The 19,544-nt window shown below is 38.9% G+C and overlaps 1 protein-coding gene across 1 annotated transcript; it reads left to right on the top strand.

The window, feature by feature from the left end:
- Window positions 1–3,952: 3,952 nt before the first annotated feature.
- Window positions 3,953–6,262, top strand: LOC145037437 (transcription factor MYB53-like). The gene is made up of 3 exons (XM_078986087.1): window positions 3,953–4,807; window positions 4,874–5,003; window positions 5,114–6,262. Exons 1-3 carry the CDS (start codon window positions 4,672–4,674, stop codon window positions 5,820–5,822), a joined length of 975 nt encoding a protein of 324 aa, XP_078842213.1. The 5' UTR covers window positions 3,953–4,671; the 3' UTR covers window positions 5,823–6,262.
- The last annotated feature ends 13,282 nt before the right edge of the window (window positions 6,263–19,544 follow it).

Here is a 19,544-nt window from a genome sequence, read left to right as displayed (position 1 = left end):
GTCAATTTTTAGACCCAGGTGGTCAATCAGTCTCTACTCGACGAGTTGAGGCACCAACTCGTCGAGTTTCTCAATAGATCTCAAAATAATTAAGTAAATAATATACCTGGGAGTTCGGTTGTTACAATAGAAAATCCCAAATTTTTATTGAGTTGAACTACATCATGATAAAGGCTATGTCACGTTGTGACAACAGATTTTTGAAAATTTTATTTTGTTTGGTTCATCTTATATACAAACAATGTTAAACACATTGAGACTCTGATACCATTGATGGGTGTTATAGGTTATGAAAACTATGTTCTTGTGGAATTTCACTTAATACTTAAGGATACATGCAATCTAATGAATCTACTTCTGTAACACTTGGAATGTAACATACAATGTACAACAAAACTAACATGAACCTTAATGTGATCAAAAAACAAAGTTATGGTTATATACCTTTGATTTGTTATTGTGGTTATATACCAAAATGATGATGCCTCTAATGGCTCACACACAAAACGAGAAACCCTAGAATGAAGATATGAGAAGAGATATAAGGGAATTTTCGTTCACATGCTTATAGGTAATGTCATGAACCAAATTTGCAAGCAAAGGGGTCTTATTTATAGTTTAGGTAACATACATGTAAAGCATGATTCAAATTGATTAAATAAGAAATTTAATCACAGTTCAAATCATTTCTTTTTATGCAACAAGGAGTTTTCCAAAAATCCTAGAAGAGCTACCAAAACCATCCATGCTTGGATGGTTCTAAAATTGCCTCTTTTATTCAACTATTGAACAATTACGATTCGTCAATTGCACCTTTGATTAATTCCGATTAATCCTGAATTAATCCTAGATTAATTCTGATAATAATTAATCAAATCTAGTTGATTTCACATTAATTTATTAATCATATAAATTAACGAATTAATTATTTAATAATTGATCTCATATTAAATTTTTAATCACATAATACATTAATAAATCAACTATCTATTTCCAATTAATATATTAATAAATCATCTTCCCATAATTTCCAATTAGTTTATTAATCATGTAATAATCTAATAAATTATCATTTTATCTTCTAATATCATTTCTAATTATTTCTGGTTATGAAGACAACCTCTAAAGGACTTTGCTTATAATTATAAGAGTATACCAATTTAGTTATGAGCTTAGACATCTTAATCCAACACATACATTTTTGGAATTGCTTTTGTGTGTTTCGAAATATCAAATTTCGATGCATAATAGTCTAAGACACTAACTAAATTAGTTTTGAGTTGATCTTAACACTCAATTAGCTCATCTACAATATTTTCCAGAATATATTCTTCATGTTCCGGACCTGTTCTTCATGTTCCGAATTTACCGATCTCTCACATGAATAATCTTAAAGTTAAGCAACTACACGTGTAGGAATGAAAACTTACCCGTAAAACTTCGAGATCATCGGAATTAATGGCGTATCTTTGTTGTTTCTTTAGCCCAAAATGTTTAGAGGGTGGGTTTTTAGTTGTGCTCTAGAATGTATCAAAATAAAATCTGAAATAAGATTTTGTAGTTTGTGCTCCCGAATAAACTAGAATGAATATTTTGGAATGTGTTGAATAGATTGGTCTTTCTGTCTCACAAAGTGTCTATTCCTTAGAAGATGGTTTTTTACCATAAAAAGATAATAATTTTTTTTTAAAAGTTCAAATTGGTTGTTTTTTTTAAACAATATAAAATAATTAGTTTACTTAATTTTCCTTAAAAAGTGTTTATAGTAAGATTAAAAAAAAAAAAAAAAAAGGATGTTACTTATTAATCACAAGTCTTGCTTCAAGAGATGTTAGCAACGAAGGAAGAGTTTTCTGCTAAGATGTAGTACTTTTTGAAAAATATTTCGGATTCAAAGTCTTTTAAAATTAAATTACCACTTGCTTTATTTTATTAGTTAAGATACCCATGACAAAGATATGTTTTTTTTTTGACAAAATTGCAAAAATGGTCCCTGTGGTATGCAAATTTCTGGGGTTTTGGTCCAAACAGTGATTTTTTTGGATTCGTGGTCCTTTTGGGCTAGTTTCATTGTAAAACTGGTCCCCGATAAACTTGAAAAGACGACTTTGCCCTTTTAATTTGTTTTTTCCATTTACTTAATTATTTTTTTCTTTTATTTAAATATAAATGTTAAATTAAATCAAATGGGACCCACCTGTCTTCTCTCTCTCTCTCTCTCTCTCTCTCTCTCTCTCTCTCTCTCTCTCTCTCTCTCTCTTCGTTCCTTCCTTCAGTCATGGCTTCTCGTTTTTCTTCACCACTGGCCACCGGAGCTTCCTTCTCCTTCCTCCTCCGGCCGATCAACACCACCCAAACACCCCTAAAGATCATCCGCTCCCCCTTCGTGTGTTGCTACTAGCGCCAAAGCAAAAGAGCCAAGGAGGGCTCACCAGAGATCGGCTGCCCCAAAAAAACCCCAAAAACCCACTTCCCCCCACCCGTTCTTTTTTCTTCTTCCTTACCAGCACCACCATTCTTGAACATTCTATATGTTTCTTTCTTACCTGCACCACCATTCTCCAACTCGTGATTTACAGACTCGTCTTCAACACACAAGAAAAAAATCGAGACCTTCGTCTCTCGATTCAACTGGTGAAACAGATTAAAGGGAAACGACCAATCTACACGGAATGAGGGGATGGATGGCTTACTAGCAACGGCAGCAGCAGCAGACAGCGGTGGCTGCAGGATGTCGGTGGCAGCAGTAGCGAATGACAGCGATTTGCGGTGGCGTGTGGCAGGGGGCTGCTTTGACGGCCTTCTGTCGCTTCGCTTCTGTTTGAATTAGATGGAGACATGAGTGGACGAGGAGGGGGAACTCGGTGGTGGTCGAAATCAATAGTGGTGGTGGTTGTGGGTGGTTTTCTCGCCGATGAAGATGGTGGATGGCGGTTTCCGACCTTCCTTGCAACATAAATGGTGGTGGTGGTTGATTATCTGAACAGGAGGAGGGGTGGACTTTGTAGAGAGAGAGAGAGAGAGAGGGAGAGAGAGAGAGAGAGAGAGAGAGAGAGAGAGGTGGGCCCTCTCATTTTTTAATAATTAAATTAATAATTAAAATGAATAAATAATCATTAAATTAAAAAAAATGAATTTAAAAATTGAAAATAAATACCCCAAGGGTATTACAGTCATTTCACTATTCAGAGGGACCAAAAACGCAATGAAACTAGCCCAAAAGGACCACGAATCCAAAAAAGTCACTGTTTGGACCAAAACCCCAGAAATTTGCATACCACAGGGACCATTTTTGCAGTTAACTCTTTTTTTTTTTTGATAACTTTATTTATAGTGTCTGCGATACATGCCACGGGCCCACCTCCTTCAGCGACGTCTCCTGCGAGATACATTGACGAACAACGTTTCTGGCAAAATAACTCAATGAACATGGCGGCTTCGACTCACTCGCCTACCTCATTAAACTTAGTGTCTTCTCTATGAAATGTAAACGTCTTATCTGTGTCATCCTCGATATCTCCAGTCTCATCTCTATGAAATCGTCATCTACAATCATCTTTATTATGTATTGCGGACGCCATCGTTACCTTCTTTATTATGTCTCAATTTGTAGCATAAAATACTTTCTCGTGGTATCCAGACCAAGCGTGACCGCTTGATCCATTTGTCTACTTTCGTTTAGATGAAACCCAGTTTTAATTTAGGTTCGGTTTAATTTATGAATTTATCAAATCTACATGGCTTCAATTTTCTATTGCGTGCTTAAGTCAAATAATGGCATTTTCCAGAAAAATGACGTGGAGAGGGACAGTCGTTAGAGATGAATAGTATATTGTTTGACCGTATCTCAAACAAAATGTTTGGTTGTATCGCTACTCCTCCCAACTGCCCGCTCGCATGATCCATTCAAAGGCTGATATCTTAAGATTTCATCATTTTGCTCCATGAAGTGCGAATGTGGTAAAGGTGACTGGAGAGGTGACGATACCGGTGTTGCACTTGAAGTTTCTGGATATGCAGTTGTCTGTGATGCATGAGATCAATCCAGATCTTAAATCGTATCCATCGAGTCCCAACATAATCATTGTTTATATATTGCATCTTCCGAGTTCGGAGGTCTTCCTATCGTAGGTGTGGTTTGTCAATGCAAGGGATGAAAATCGGAGGGATGTTTCATCCAGTTTAACGGAAAAAATGGTCAATTATCGGTGATCGGAGACCATAAGAATTGGAGGAGAGAACAGATAATAGATGTCTGTTTACTGGCTTTAAAAAATAAAATAGTATCTATAATTATTTTACTATTTTTTTGTAAATTTTTTCCAACCCACTATAGATTGGTAAATATATTTTCCAGGTACTTTGATTTGGTAAAAAAAAAAGGAAGGATTGTATAACACGCACAGGTCAAAAGAAGGAAACCAGAAACTTCGAATTGTGGACCCAAATTTGATGGGAAAAAAACATATGCCAATAATCCATGCATATGACGAAACTGATTCTTCTGACCATCAACAAGTTGCCACCTGCTCTTCTTGCTGACGATTTCATTACTACAATAAGTACAATCAACACCCCCGTTGATGTTTGAAACAACAAATCTTTCAACGGTGGTGTCATATGTATATATGTACGTACATATATTTGATCTTTCATTTGCCTACATAAGATATGGGAAGACCACCACCACCTTGTGATGAGTCTGGTCTCAAAAAAGGTCCATGGACACCTGAAGAAGATGAAAAACTCGTTAACCACATCCAGAAACATGGTCATAGTAGCTGGAGAGCTCTTCCTAGACTTGCAGGTATCATGTACACATTTCCGTACTTTTCTAATTAATATCATTTCAATATGTTTGGTGTTTTTCCAGGTCTCAATCGTTGTGGGAAGAGTTGTAGATTGCGGTGGACCAACTACTTGAGACCTGATATTAAGAGAGGGAAGTTCTCCCATGAAGAAGAACAAACGATTCTTCATCTCCACTCAATGCTAGGGAATAAGTAAATAACATGCCGTCTTTCGAAATTTTTACAAATTAATAGTACTGCTCTTGATTCTTGAATAAGTGTAATTGTGTTCTAATTACTTGTATGTATGTACCTATATATAGGTGGTCGGCTATTGCTACTCGCTTATCAGGAAGAACAGATAACGAGATTAAGAACTATTGGAACACACATTTGAAAAAAAAGTTGATTCAGATGGGTATTGACCCAATGACGCATCGTCCATGCACAGATATCTTTGCAAGCCTCCCTCAGCTCATGGCCTTGGCCAATCTGAAGGAACTTGTCGAACACCATTCCTCCATCTCTTGGCCTTCGAATTCATCTTCCTTGGAACAACAACTCTCCATGATTGCCAAATTACAAACCGAACAAGCTGTTCAACAAATTGCCAAGATTCAGTACTTGAACAATCTCCTTCAATGCACCCCACCACTTTCCCTGCAAACTGGCCTTATAAATCATCCACCCAACATGGAAGATCTAAACTACCTCGGTCTTTATAATGGGTCGTCTTCTTCAATTGGAATCTCAAATTTCGATGATGACATTAATCTACCATTCTCTCACTTACCGAACTTGCAGCCACCAGAAAATATTGTTCACTCTTGTTCCGATGATGCGTGGGTAGCAAGCCATTGTTCTTCACCGGCGGCTGTACTTGTCCCTGTGGCTCCACCTGTCACCTCCATCACCAATAGTACTAGTGATGATGCATGTAGTTCTCCAACTACATCCCGTTGTGGAAAAGCTCCACCACAGTTTTGGCCTGACCTCCTCCTTGAAGACCCTTTATTTCATGATATACTCTAAGAATATTTATTTAGAGGGAATGTATATATTTAAAATGGTGTGTACCAGGCATGCATCTGTGCGTGTTTATCATTTCCTGATTCGGTGGCTTGTAATTTAGAGCTTCAAACTAATTTTCCTTGAATGTATTTTCATATGGCGCCAATCATATTCAAGGAAAAGGGCTCATTTTCAGGTGTCGGCATTACCTTCCTGTAATTGCTTGGTATACATTCTGGTTTACCTCTCGATGGTGGGTGTGGGACCCGTTGTTGTAGATGCCCAAGGTGACTCATAATCCCCTTTTTTTTTACAGTTCGTTTTTGTCAGGATCGAAGATGTGTTAATTAGGTGTATTCTATGTAGTGTGTGAGACGCCTCATGGGGTTGCTTCTTGTGTGTATATATGTAAGCTATCGTATGAATGAAATCAAGTATACTTCCTACTACTTTGATGAATATTTTTGGTTCCAGCTGTTTTTTGTATTGGATAATTTTACGTTTTCATTCAACTTGGGTAATTACTTGGATTCGTAGTTTTCTTCTTTAATTCAATATCAATCTTGAGGAAATGAAGAGTATGATGCGGAACAAAATGAACATCGTTTAAGTGATGGTGGAAAAGTGAGAAACAGATGAAGAAATACATCAATTTTAAACGATATATGGTAACTTTAAGTCCGCATGGACTCACCAAGTCATGGTGTATGTATATGTGAAACAACTATGAAAAAAAAAAAACCCTGAAATGAATGGAACAAAATATTAGAATCATACAGGAGGATGAAGACAGGATACGTACTGCCAGCAGAATCACAAACCAACAACTTCCAAAGATTTTTTGTTTCTCTAATATATTAGTTGCGTGTTCGAGTATGTTTTATAGGTAATAATGATAATTATTGTTAATCATTAATATCATACAAAGAAAGCAAACCAATTAAACATTATGATGTAAAAGAAGAGAGTTGACTAAAAACATTAATGTCAAAGGACTGATGAGAGACGGGACGGAGGGACCCAAGTAGTTAAGAAACATAAGGTTTAAGAATTCAGAAATTTCCTAACTTGCCAACAACTACAAAAGGCAATAGCAATTGATAGCTACCACTTCTCCTAACCCCTACCCCATTTTATAGGTTTTCAATACTATCACTGTCCCAAAATGATTGACAATATATAAACCAACTAAAACCTTGTAAAATGATAGACAATGTATAAACCAACTAAAACCGGTCTCTTCTAAGATAGGTGGGCGTATCTTACCACAGTTTTAATTTGTAAGATTGTGAGCATATCTTACCATAGTTTTAATTTGTAAGATTGTGAGCATATCTTACCACATTTTTAATTTGTAACCATCAATTTTCTTTTTGTAAAATTGGTTGGTGTCCCATTACACTTTACAACACTAACCGTATTACATATTTTTATGCACAAAATACTACATTTGAAAGGTTACTGTAACATCCTGTTCTGAAAATATACGTTTATGGATTCAGAGGCCATGGGTACGGGCATTTCGGTCTTTTTTGGGTTTTGAGTTTTTATTCAAGAGGTTTTGGGCTGGGGTGTGTCGCTAGAAGCGTAGGGCTTCTCGCCACCTTTTCATGAATATAAAGTTCGTCGGGAACGGACTTGGAACTAAGGAGTTATGACACTTTGAAGTTATTTGCAGAAATGACCCCTAATGGAAATAAATGACTAGAAGACCATGCATGCAAGGTGGTAAACGTGTGAGTACACCCAACGTAAGGTTGGGGTACGCTCAATGTATAAGGGTAAAATGATCGCGGGTGACATGAAGTACGCCCAGTGTGCAGAAACCCTAATTTTAGGGGCAAGTCACTATATAAAGAACATAACACCCAAGTTATCAGCCTCCATCTCATCTTCATACAGCCACCACGAAACCCTTAACCTCTCTTGAGTGTTCTTGAAACCTTAGGAGTCATTAGAGAGCATTTTGGGTGTTGTAAAGCCATTTCCAAACAAGTGAAGAGATTAGCAAGTAGGTGGATCGAAGGGGAAGTAGTATATCCAAGGTTGTGGTCCATTACAGACCATTTTGAGGTATAAAGTCTGAAACTTTCCTTAAGTATGCTTAGATCTAGGTTTATGGAGCTTTGGATCTTTTTGGGTCCAAAGGATGGACCTTTATGATGCAATTTCGTCTTTAAGCTTGGGGTTGCCACTCTCAGAGCTAAAAGTGTCCCATAAGTAGTAAAGTCTCAATCTTGATGATCCTAATGAGCTCATGCATGAGATTTAGCCCTTGCTATGGAAGTTTGTTGTCACCTTTTGAGTTTGGGCTTAATTGGTGGGTTGCAAGCCACCAAGTTAGCAACTTTATGGATTAAGATGTGGAAAAGGACCTAAATCTGACTTTGTAGCCTCTGATGTGGTGTATTAAGCACTTAATGGAAAAGTGGCTTAACAGGGATGTACGTTGGGTGTACAAGGAGGTACGCACGGCGTACAAGCCATCAGCCAATACGCCTAGTGTACATAGTAGTACGCCCAGTGTACTCTGCCAGTTTGGGCTTTGCATTTTTGGGCCTCGACTTGGACTGTGTTTTGGACTTTAGGCCTCTAGGCCATAGTGGGTCATAAGGAGTCAGTTATTATAAGCCAAATATGTTATGGGCTTAAGGTAAAGCCCATTAAAGGGACTAGGCCCAATGTAGCAAATTGGGCCATTAGTGGTCCACTAGTAGGCTTGGGAAGCTTACCTAGTATTGGGCCTTGATTATCATGGTAGTGGACCCTGGATATGTATCAAGATTGGACTAGGAGGGGTAAATGGTCATTCTACCCTATGAAGGATTATTGTGTTGAACTAAGTGATGTTTTGGTATTGATAGCTCGGGGAGCCGAAGGATCAACGATTCGGGAATTGTGACATAGCAGCCAGAGGGATATCAGCAAGGGTTCAGTAGTGCGAGGTGAGTTACCTTCCAGTAGCGGTGGGTCTAAGGCCACAATGTCGGCCCACCAGTAGGAGTGGTATGTTAGATGATTGTCTTTGTGGTATTCATCTAGGTGTGCTGCTACCTGAAATGTTTATGTGCTAGTTTGATATGCTTTATGCGGTAGTAGTAGTAAGAAGGGAATAGTCCCCAAGTTCGTTGTTAGGACTGAGGGGGTAGGTCGGATACCCCAGTATGTCTGACAGGGGTAGGTTGAGCACCCTGGTATGCTCAGCGGGGTTGGTTGGGCACCCTGATATGCATGACAATATGTGTTATTATATGTGTGGTATGATGGGGTAGGGATGAGCAGTTTTTCCCAAATCCTGATCCCGTACCGGTACCGTACCAGAACCGGTACCGAACCGTACTGAATTTAAAAATATGGGACAGTACTTGGTACTCCAAATACATAAAATTCGGGATTCGGTACCGCCGGTACTGGTACTAGTACCGAAAACCAGTACCGGTACCGATTATTTTAATTCGGTTCGGTACTCGGGATTAACTTTTGATTGAATTCGGTTTTCGGGAAATCGGCAACAGTACGGGTCGGTACCGGTTCCATCCCACGCTCATCCCTATGATGGAAAAACTCACTAAGCTTTGTGGTTACGGCTTTCAGTTTTGGTTTCAGGTACATCTGGTAGCGGAAGGAAGAGCCCGGGGTGATCGCATGGCACACACCATTGTTTATTTAGCATGATATTTTTACTCAAATAATGTTTTAGACATGATTCTCTGATGTGATATGTTTTGAATGAATTGTTGACACTTTTGGTTTTATTATTAAATTAAAATGGATTTTTGGGTCTTGATTTTTGGGACGTTACAAGCTGGTATCAGAGCCTTGGTTTGAGGGATTCGGGCAAACTCCTGAGTGTGTCTGAACTCAAACTAAGGACTTGGTATGAAAATTTTCAAAAGTAAAACCCTTTTATAAAAAGAAGTTTGAAAAAAAATTGAAAATAGAAAAGAACTTTGAAAAGAACAAGGTATGTGATGTGTGTGACCGGCCGAGCTCCGGTAAGTACCCCAAAATACCCATACAAGTTTATGTTATGCTTATGAGAATTGCATTCTAGATTATAACTAAGGATCTAGGAAGATGCCTTATGTGCCTGTTTTATGTGAATAATCTCCATGAATTGCATGCTAGTACAGATTCCTAAGTAGAGAATAGAACAGTTTGATTGATGGTTAGCTTTCCATTATCCGAATGTTACTTGCTTTGTGCTTTGTGAGACTCTTAGCAATATGAGCTAACTATTAAGTGAATATGCTAAGTCACATGTGGCACATGTTGGATAATCTCATAGTGCTGAATTTGACCCTATTGTGCAGCTCTCGTATGAGTATAACCGTTCTAGGGATGACTCCTTTAGTCGAAGGATTATCTGATCTATGCTACATGTGACTATATTCATGAGGTAGTTAGATGATATTGGTGGGAAGTCCTTCAGCAGCTAAGGACGGGGTGGTTTAGTGGATTCCCTAGGGTAAGCCTAGGATGAGAGTAGTGCTGGGAGCAATAGTAGTAGAGTAAGGTGTTGTTTGATTTTCTGAAGCAAAAATTCATGAAGTCTGCGGACCACCTCTGCAACCCTTTGCAGTAGAAGAGGTGGACCAAACGGCTGCAAACTGTAATAAGAAGCATGTTTGTTTTTTTAACATCTGCATACTGCTGCAGATATTAAAAAATTAAAATAAACTAATTTCATAAATCAAAAATAGTATTTTTAATACAAAAAAATTAATAATGTATAACATTTCGGCAAGAATTAATGATATTTCAATAAAAAAAATAATGATATTTCACAAAAAAAAATAAAGATGTTTAGCAAAAAATAATGACATTTCATCAAGAATGTATCATTATTCAATATAAAAAAAACAAAAAAAAAATCAATAAGAATAAACAAAAAAAAAGTGAAATAAAATTTCAACAACATATAATAAAATTTTCAGCAAGACAAAAAAAAGAAGAAGAAGAGGTTGGAAGAGTGTGACAACCCAAAAATTTCCACTTCAATACAAGCCAAGTCTCTACTAACTTTCAAACTTTTGGGATAAGTTTGAGCAATTCAGGATTTACAGTTAAGGAGATATCAGGAGAGAGGTTGCATTTGGGTGTTGTGCAACTCTGTTATTCCAAAACTCTATGATATTAGAGTTCTTTCCGGGAATAAAATATTTTCTGCCAAAAACCCCAGGACTATATATAGAATTTTGAACCAAATTATTCATTAGTTACAATTCCAACTGGAGAAAAGCCAAATTCTCTCTCAAGGATCTTCGGACTTTTGTTCCGGAAAGTGAGTACTTCTATCTAGTGTTGTTTTAAAGCTTTATATATGCTTAATACACTAGAAATCATAGGAAAACACCAAGATCTGTGAGTTTACCGCCCAAGAACACCTTGGGGAGTAAACTCCATTGCAAGGGCCAAAGTGTGCCCAATGCCCCCCTAGACCTTGGAAACCAAACATGGGACAAACCTTGACGTGTTTAGGCATCAAAATCAATTAAAATCAAGGACCAAAAGTGAGTTCACGGCCAAGGAAGTTCTTGGGCCGTGAACTCCATTTTAGGGTGCCAAAATGCCCTAAATGCCTTCCATAACCCAAGAAACAAGCATAGAACTTTACCTAGATGTGTTCAGGACCCAAAACAACCAAAATGTCATCTCCCATAAGTGTTTACGGCCGCAAACACATAACCAAATGGTCCATGGGCCGTAAACTCAAAATAGAGGTGTTTTGATGCCACAAACACTTCCAAGGGCTTAGACATGAATCTAGAATGCATCTTTATGACCTTTAGGACCCTCATAAGAATATTTGGCCATGAGTTTACAGTTTTAAACTCATTTGGGCCGTGAACACCCCAAAAGTGCCAAAAGAAGTGATCTTTCTCATCCTAGGCAAGAGCTAATGTCCCTAAATCATTCCCTAGACTTCAAACTAGCACTAACGCATGAGTGACCATGAGTTTATGACCGTAAACTCCCTTGGGCCGTGAACTCATGGTATTAAACTCATATAAGTGCCTTTATACCCTCCTAGGTTGAATCACATGTGATTCCAACACTTGGTTAAGGTGTTTCCTAGTCCCGGAAGGTGTTTCCTTTCATATAGTTGTTTATAAACACTATATTCATGTCATTATGTGTCCTTAAATATCATTTAGGACTTATTGTGTCTCGAAACTTCATTCGTGGAACTTCTCATCCGTACGCGCATACCCGTTTGAATCACCCACATCAGGTGAGTTCATACCCTGTAATGAATCTTTTAATTATTTCAATTGTTTTAGGGGGGGGGGGGGGAATACAAGTTGAACACAATGATAATTGTGTAAATGTTTGTTTTAAACATCTTTCAAAATGTTACTTATGTTATTTATAAGTTGTTAAAACATTTCAAAACTCTTCTAAAGGTTATGTTACTTTATAGTTATACAAAACTCCATTTTTAAAGTATAAGCATAACTTTGTAGATAAATGAGTCTTTTCAGTATTAGTCCAGTTAGAACATTAGTAAACTATTATAGGTATAGTTTAGGAGAATGCTATTCATTACTTCTAGTACAATGAAGCACACACAGAACAGAACAAAACAGAACAAACAGTGAAGAGAATCAAACAATATCAGAACATAACATAACAAATAAGTAAAATTGCTATAGCATGACAACACGCAGACAAGATCTAACTTTAATGTGAATTACACGGCTTGCATGGATTTGCTCGGGTCACGTTTGGTTCCCTCAATCTCCATACATGAGAGCGGGTTAGTAGGGGTTCTAGCTTTCACATTATGACCGTAATAAAACACACATATGTTTTTAGGTTGTTAGTACCCCCGTATGTAATTATAAACGACATCAGGGTACTCATTTCTCCCATTACTTTCTTAAAGTGTCGGTAACACTAGAAGGTTAATCTATTCTCTAATCGGGATAGGTTATAAACTAGGGAGAATGTACTTTTCAGTTTACAAAGGAACAGTAGAGTCTTGGTAGAAGACTTCTTTCATAACAGTCGAGTCATGGTAGAAGGCTACTTTTAAAGGTTAGGACCATAATGCTAATCTTATGATTCCTTAATGTATACACTATAGGATACATATATGCTAACAGATTCCGACAGCTACTAGGATGTGTGTTCTACGCCTCATTGCATGTTCTCATTGGATTGGGGTCTTGAACTGAGTTCCCACAATCTATTATCTACCCGAACCTATATATATATATTTATGCTTAGTATACGTTAAGTCATCATAAGGGTACCAAGTATGGATTAGGTTATAGCACAGAGTCAAAGCACAGTTTTTCTAGTACAGAACTTACTTATCAAAGTCAGTGTTTTTGATAGACAAAACTAGAGATTTCCCAGAAAGGGCTTAATCCATTTTATTAAGCAGTATAGTTTTAAAAGGACTTTAAGTGAGTTAACTCTATAACACCTTAGTTTATACACCATGTTTATATATAAGACTAATATCTGACAGCTAATATGATGTGTGTTCTTCGCTGTACATCCTGTTCCCGTTGGATGTGGGTTTACACCGAGGTCACCCAATCTATTATCCACCCGATACCAAATTATATATAGCAGTATAAACAAAGCTATTATAAAAGTAATCACCATAGTCAATATTTTATTATCAGAAATATAGGTTTTCTTAAAAGGAACTCTTCATTAGACATAAAGGAACCATTACAAATAACTCCATGAGTAACAAGTGAATACACCAAGGTTATATATGAAAATGATCTAACAACCAATGGAATATGTGCTATCCGCCTTACTTATTGTACCCCGTCAGGTTGTAGGTTGAGGGCAAATGCGCATAATCGATTATTTGTTTACTACAAGTATATATAACTTGTACCCACTTATTATGCATAGAAAGGCTTGTAGTGTCATTTTACTCAACTCCCATTTTAAGTAGGAAATATATGATTTTCTAGAGGAACAAGCAAACTTTACAAAACAACACCTTACAGCTTACAGTACTTTACATATACATTTTCAACCACACTTTTAAAGCTTACTCACATCACTAAAATCTTATGAACTCACCAGCTTAATTGCTGACCAACTCTTTCAAATAACTTGTATTCTCAGGAGACTATTAGACAGGTGCTCGTGCTGGGACTTCAGAAGACGGAGCATTATAGCTTCAACTCTTGTTTTGTTATTTGTTTATGACTTCTATGTTTTGAGAACACATACATTGTAAACACTTTCTTTCTAAATGAAATGGTTGTTCGTTACTTGCTTACCATATACATATCTCGTGATACTCGACATGACGTCCTCCACCCCCGAACATTTCCGTCGTTCCGGTTTTGGGGTGTAACAAAGAGGCAATACAAGTGTTGCGCCAAACAGAGCACGAACAGAGGTTTTTGACTCTGAAGACTTCTAAAAAAAAAAACAACTGTGAGATGAAAAGTGTTGCGCGTGTGCTGCGCCGCGCAGCAATAAGAGGTCTGAAAAGGTTTTTTCCAAAAAACAAACAGCACCTAAGGGACTTGGTGGAGTCTATAACAACCCAATTTTCACGTCCAAAAATTTCATTTTAATTACTTAATTTAATTAAACATTCGTAGAAAATAGTGTCGAATCATAACATCTCATAAAACTATGCATAATGTCTGAAAACCCAAATCGTAAAATAGTGATAATGTCAGAGGACAATCCCAAGGAATCTCATAGTGCGGAATCTGAGGTGTGTGTATGATGTGCAACTACCTCGCCAACTCCTTCCCCTTCGCTGAAGAGGGACCTGAAACAAAACTGAAAACCATAAGCACGAAGCTTAGTGAGTTCCCCCACAGTACCACATACCATACAATATACTGTCAGACAATTCTTGGGCGCCTAACTTACCCAGGCAAACCATTTTGGGGTGTTTGACGTACCCAGGTCATGCCATTCTGGGGTGCTTGACATACCCATCCGTCTATTTCACCCGACTATTGGGGACTATTTCACCCCTACTACTACCACATAAATACATATCATGCTAGCATATAAGCATATCAGGTAATAGTAATCCTAGGTGAATATCACAAAGACAATCACCTAACATACGACTCCTACTGGTGGGCCAACATTGTGGCCTTAGACCCACCACTACTGGAAGGTAACTCACCTCGTAAGGCTGACTGTTGGAAGACTGCTCGGTAACTGTCAGACTGCTACTCAGGTAATCCTCTAGCTATAATCCCCACAAAACACTCAGTCAGAATCTGATATCTACTCTTAGGGTAAAATGACTATTTTACCCTTAACCAAATCCAAGTCAAAGTCAACTTCCAGTTGACCCGACTCGCCGAGTTGGGCCGCCAACTCGTCGAGTCCCTAATCCTTTACCCGTCCTTATCCACGACTCTACTCCTCGAGTTTAGCAACGATTCAACGAGTTCCCCTTCTATATTAACATCAAATGAACCTTCATCCGACTCACCGATTTGTATGAACAACTCGTCGAGTTTACCTTCATCTGATAAACAAGTCTTGTCCTTGACTCGTCGAGTTGTATGAACAACTCGTTGAGTTCATCTTCAACTATAAGGAGATTGCCTTGGACTCGCCAAGTCTGTTCTAGCACTCATCGAGTCCCATGAACTCCATGTTTAAAGCTAAGTCCAATACGTTGGGTCAATCCCTTGGACCCTCTAAAAACCCTTCTAGCGCTCAATTGGGTTCCTTCAAACCCTAACAGCAAAGGGGAGTTTTGCCTCAGACTCGCCAAGTCCCAAGAACGACTTGTCGAGTCGAGCATGTCCAAGTCTCGTTTCTCAATTTCTAGCGTACAACTCTTGACCAAAAGATAGATCTAAGCTCCTTCAATCATTCTAGCCCGTAAAGTTACAAACTTTACGTGCATGCATGGGACTTTGAGCTCAAAAGGACATAAAATAAGCTCTTATGATGCATGGGACCTTACATGGGTGCAAAAGCAGCTCCCAACTACCTTGTGACTCCCTTAATGACCTGATTCTGAAGCCTCAACCCCCAACCATGTTTGCAATCATGGTTGGTCACCAAAAATGGCTTATAAAAGCCCTAAATCTCCCTAAAAAAGGATCTATTAAATGAAAGAGGAAGGTAACAACTTTATACCTCCAATGAACTGTGGAAGATCCACAGACTTGGGTTCCCCTGGTCTCCACTTGTTTACTCAAGTCTTTCACCTTCCTCCTTATGGTCACAACTAGCAAGATCCACTAAAAATGATTTAGTTCTTCTAACAACGGCCAAGGTTTGCTATGGGGAGTTCTGGAAGCATTGGGGATGAAAGGGAGGTCGTATAAGTGGTTTAAATAGGGTGCACACCCTCATCTAGGGTTTTGTCCGGACAGCGCCTACTCGCCGAGTCTGGACGCGGACTTGTCGAGTAGTTCATTAAACTTATGCATCCAATACGCTCCGACTCGACGAGTTGGACCTCAACTCGCTGATTCCAAGGCCAAAATGCAAAGTACTAGAATGAAATACATACCAGGAACCAGGTGCTACAAGTCTCCCCCGGTTATTTTAGACTTCATCCTCGAAGTCTGCTGTTCGATCCTGAAAGATTTATGGATAATGCTCCATCATCTCATCTACCGACTCCCACGTCCATTCTGCGCCCTTCCGATGCTGACATTGCACCTTCACCAGCTCGACCATCTTGTTCCTCAGATCCTATAGGGGCACCACTACCGAGTCGTCCACCAGGCATTTCTGTAGTTGGAAGACGTGAATGATGCTATGAATCTGATTGATTTCGGCTGGCAGGTCCAGCCAGTACGCCACCTTGCCCACCCGGGCTATGACCTTGAAAGGTCCAATATACATGGGGCCCAACTTGCCCCGCTTCATGGATAGGGAAATTAAAATACAAAACAAAGTCTCATACCCATTGTGAAGGTCGGTTGGAATGCAAAATGGGGACCTGAATACACTTGGGAGTGTGAAGATCAGATGAAGCAAAAATATCCGCATCGCTTTCCCTAATCCACAAATTTTTTCCTTACATTAAATTTCGGGACGAAATTCCCTCTAACGGGTGGATGATGTGACAACCCAATATTTCGAATCAATGTAATGACCTAAAAAGTCAAGAATTGTAATCTCTTTTGATATAATGAAATTAGTGTCAAAAATAAAATGTTCAAAAGTCTCTATTGGGTTGCCTAAAATGATAGTTATTGTGTCAAGGTTTTCAGAAATATAAAGAACACTAAAATCTGAGTTATAACGAAGAATATATGACCAATCGAACATTTGTGTCAAAACCGGTAAAACACTAGAAAACGTAAAAAGTGAAATTTCAATAAAATACCTTTTAGCCTTAGGTATCTAAACGAAAGTCGTAGATTATACTAAACCGTGAGCGTGCATAAAAAGAACGTCAAAATCCGACTTCGTATGAGGAAATTATGATTTTTCTAAGTTCCGGGATAGCGGTAGACAACTAAAAACTCGAAATAGAGATCGAGGGTTTTTGGCTGAACCAACCTAAATGAGAATCGAAGATCTCAACAATAGTAGCGCAACGGTAAAAAGTATGATGAAAACGGACACCGGATGAAGAAGTTATGGATTTTTAACGGACTTTTCCTGTGCCGGCCTGTTAAAAATATAATATTAAAAATAAAGTCAAAATTAGCCGACGGAGTCTAAACGAGAGTTGTAGAACATAATCTCACTTATACGTGGATATAAAGAACGTTGAAAATGGAGCTCGTATGCGGAAGTTATGGATTTTACAAGTTCGGAAGACAAAACTCGAGGCTGTTAGGCAGCTCACGACATGATCCACCCATACTCACGACGTGAACCTGTAACTGATGGGTTCCAAAGCCTATCAACGGGTTTTCAAGTCTACAATAGGAGGAAAGTCGAGCTTACGACGTGAGCCACCCAAACTCACGACGTGAACCCTCAGATTTCACCCCTATAAATAGAAACTGATGGTTTAGGGTTTAGGTGCTCAATTATCTTCTCTATCGTGCCAAAGCTCTGTGTTTTAACCCTCGAAGCCATCCTGAATCCACGGTCTTCACATCCAAGTCCCGAAGGAAGGTTTTACACACCCGAGATTCCCGAGAAATCCATTTTCTCCTGTCGGAGTTCTACTCGGTTTTCCACTCATGTAACGATCGTTTCTCCGAGGTATAAGTTTATTTAATTCTCAAGTTTTATTTTGGGCTATAATTGTAACAACGCAAATTTTCAAATAAAATTTTCATTTAAAACAAAGTGAGTTCATTCAACCAATAATATTTATTTCATGTTTCAAAACAAATACATATGTAAAATCCCCAAGATCTCAATATCAGCAGTGTGTATGCATCATGCCGGCGCCTTCCCACGGTCCTCGCTTGTACCTGAAACACATACATAACAACTTGTAAGCATGAATGCTTAGTGAGTTCCCCAGTATACCACTTACACATATACGCCTTTCCAGGCCCGGACCTTCCGGTCCACAGTACAATGCCATCCGGCCAATATGATAATCACCTTCCGGCCCATAAGATAATTGCCTTCCGGCCCATAAGATAATTGCCTTCCGGCCCATAAGATAATTACATAACATGCATAACAACTATTTCTTTCAATTGTAGCATATATATAACACATAACATATCCGACCTTACGGTCACACAGTCAAACCCTTCCGGGTACAGTATAGTGAGAAGACTCACCTGGTGGTAATGTAAGCTATCAACTCTTGAAACTACTCGCACACGATCCGCCGATCTGCAGACTCCCTATAATACCATATACCCTTATTAATACTCTTATCATTCAAGACAACTGACCCTAAGAATTTACATGCAGGTCAACTCTGGTCAACAGTCGACTTGACCGGACTCGTCGAGTGCCAAGGCGACTCGGCGAGTCTAGACGTCCTCCCCAATTTCCCTGTTGTTCTCCTTTCTACTCGTCGAGTATCCCTCTTGAATCGACGAGGTCCTCGTGGAAGAATCGCGGGGCCACCCCGACTCCACTCGCCGAGTCTGAAGAACAACTCGGCGAGTCCCAGTGAATCTTCAAGCTACTCGCCGAGTCTGCTCATCCGACTCGGCGAGTCCATGCCATGCAGTCGATCAACTGCTTCCTGAAACACGTATGATCCCGAAATACACACTCATGGGACTATCTGGACCTCTAAACATCCTATTACTGGGGTATAAACACTTGGGTAACAACACAATAATCCCTCTAATCATCAAATGGGTTCTATAAACCCTAACTTCATATACACATCAATCACAGAAGAACGAAATCCGAGATATTACCTGATTGATGCACTTTCTGTGTCCCCAATCCTCAGAACGTGATTCTCTTGCTGTTCCTTTAGCTAAACCTTCCTCTTCCTTGCACACAACTCTTCCAAATCCAGCAATGGTCTTCAATCCTTGTTCCAGATGCACACAATCGTTCTAGGGTTCTTCTCAGTAAGCAAAAACGAACAATGACGGCCTAAGAGGCGTTATAAACGATCCAAAACCAAACGGCTAGGGTTTCTGCTGAACAGCGTCGACTCGCCGAGTCCCTAATGGACTCGTCGAGTCCAGTCGCGAATCTGCGACCAAGTCTGTGGTCCTACTCGGCGAGTCAGGCACCAACTCGCCGAGTCCCTTCCTAAAATGTCCCCAAAAATAGTTTTAAAACAATACCTGAATTTCCGGGCTGTTACAATAATAAATTTAGTTATGAGAGTGGGGCTTTTGTTGGGCCAAGTTATAGCCTGCCCATAAGCCG

This window comes from Lactuca saligna, chromosome 3, assembly GCF_052625555.1.
Source record: "Lactuca saligna cultivar CGN05327 chromosome 3, ASM5262555v1, whole genome shotgun sequence".
NCBI lineage: Eukaryota > Viridiplantae > Streptophyta > Magnoliopsida > Asterales > Asteraceae > Lactuca > Lactuca saligna.
Note: the sequence above shows the minus strand (reverse complement) of the source record. Positions and strands in the feature narration are given on the sequence as shown.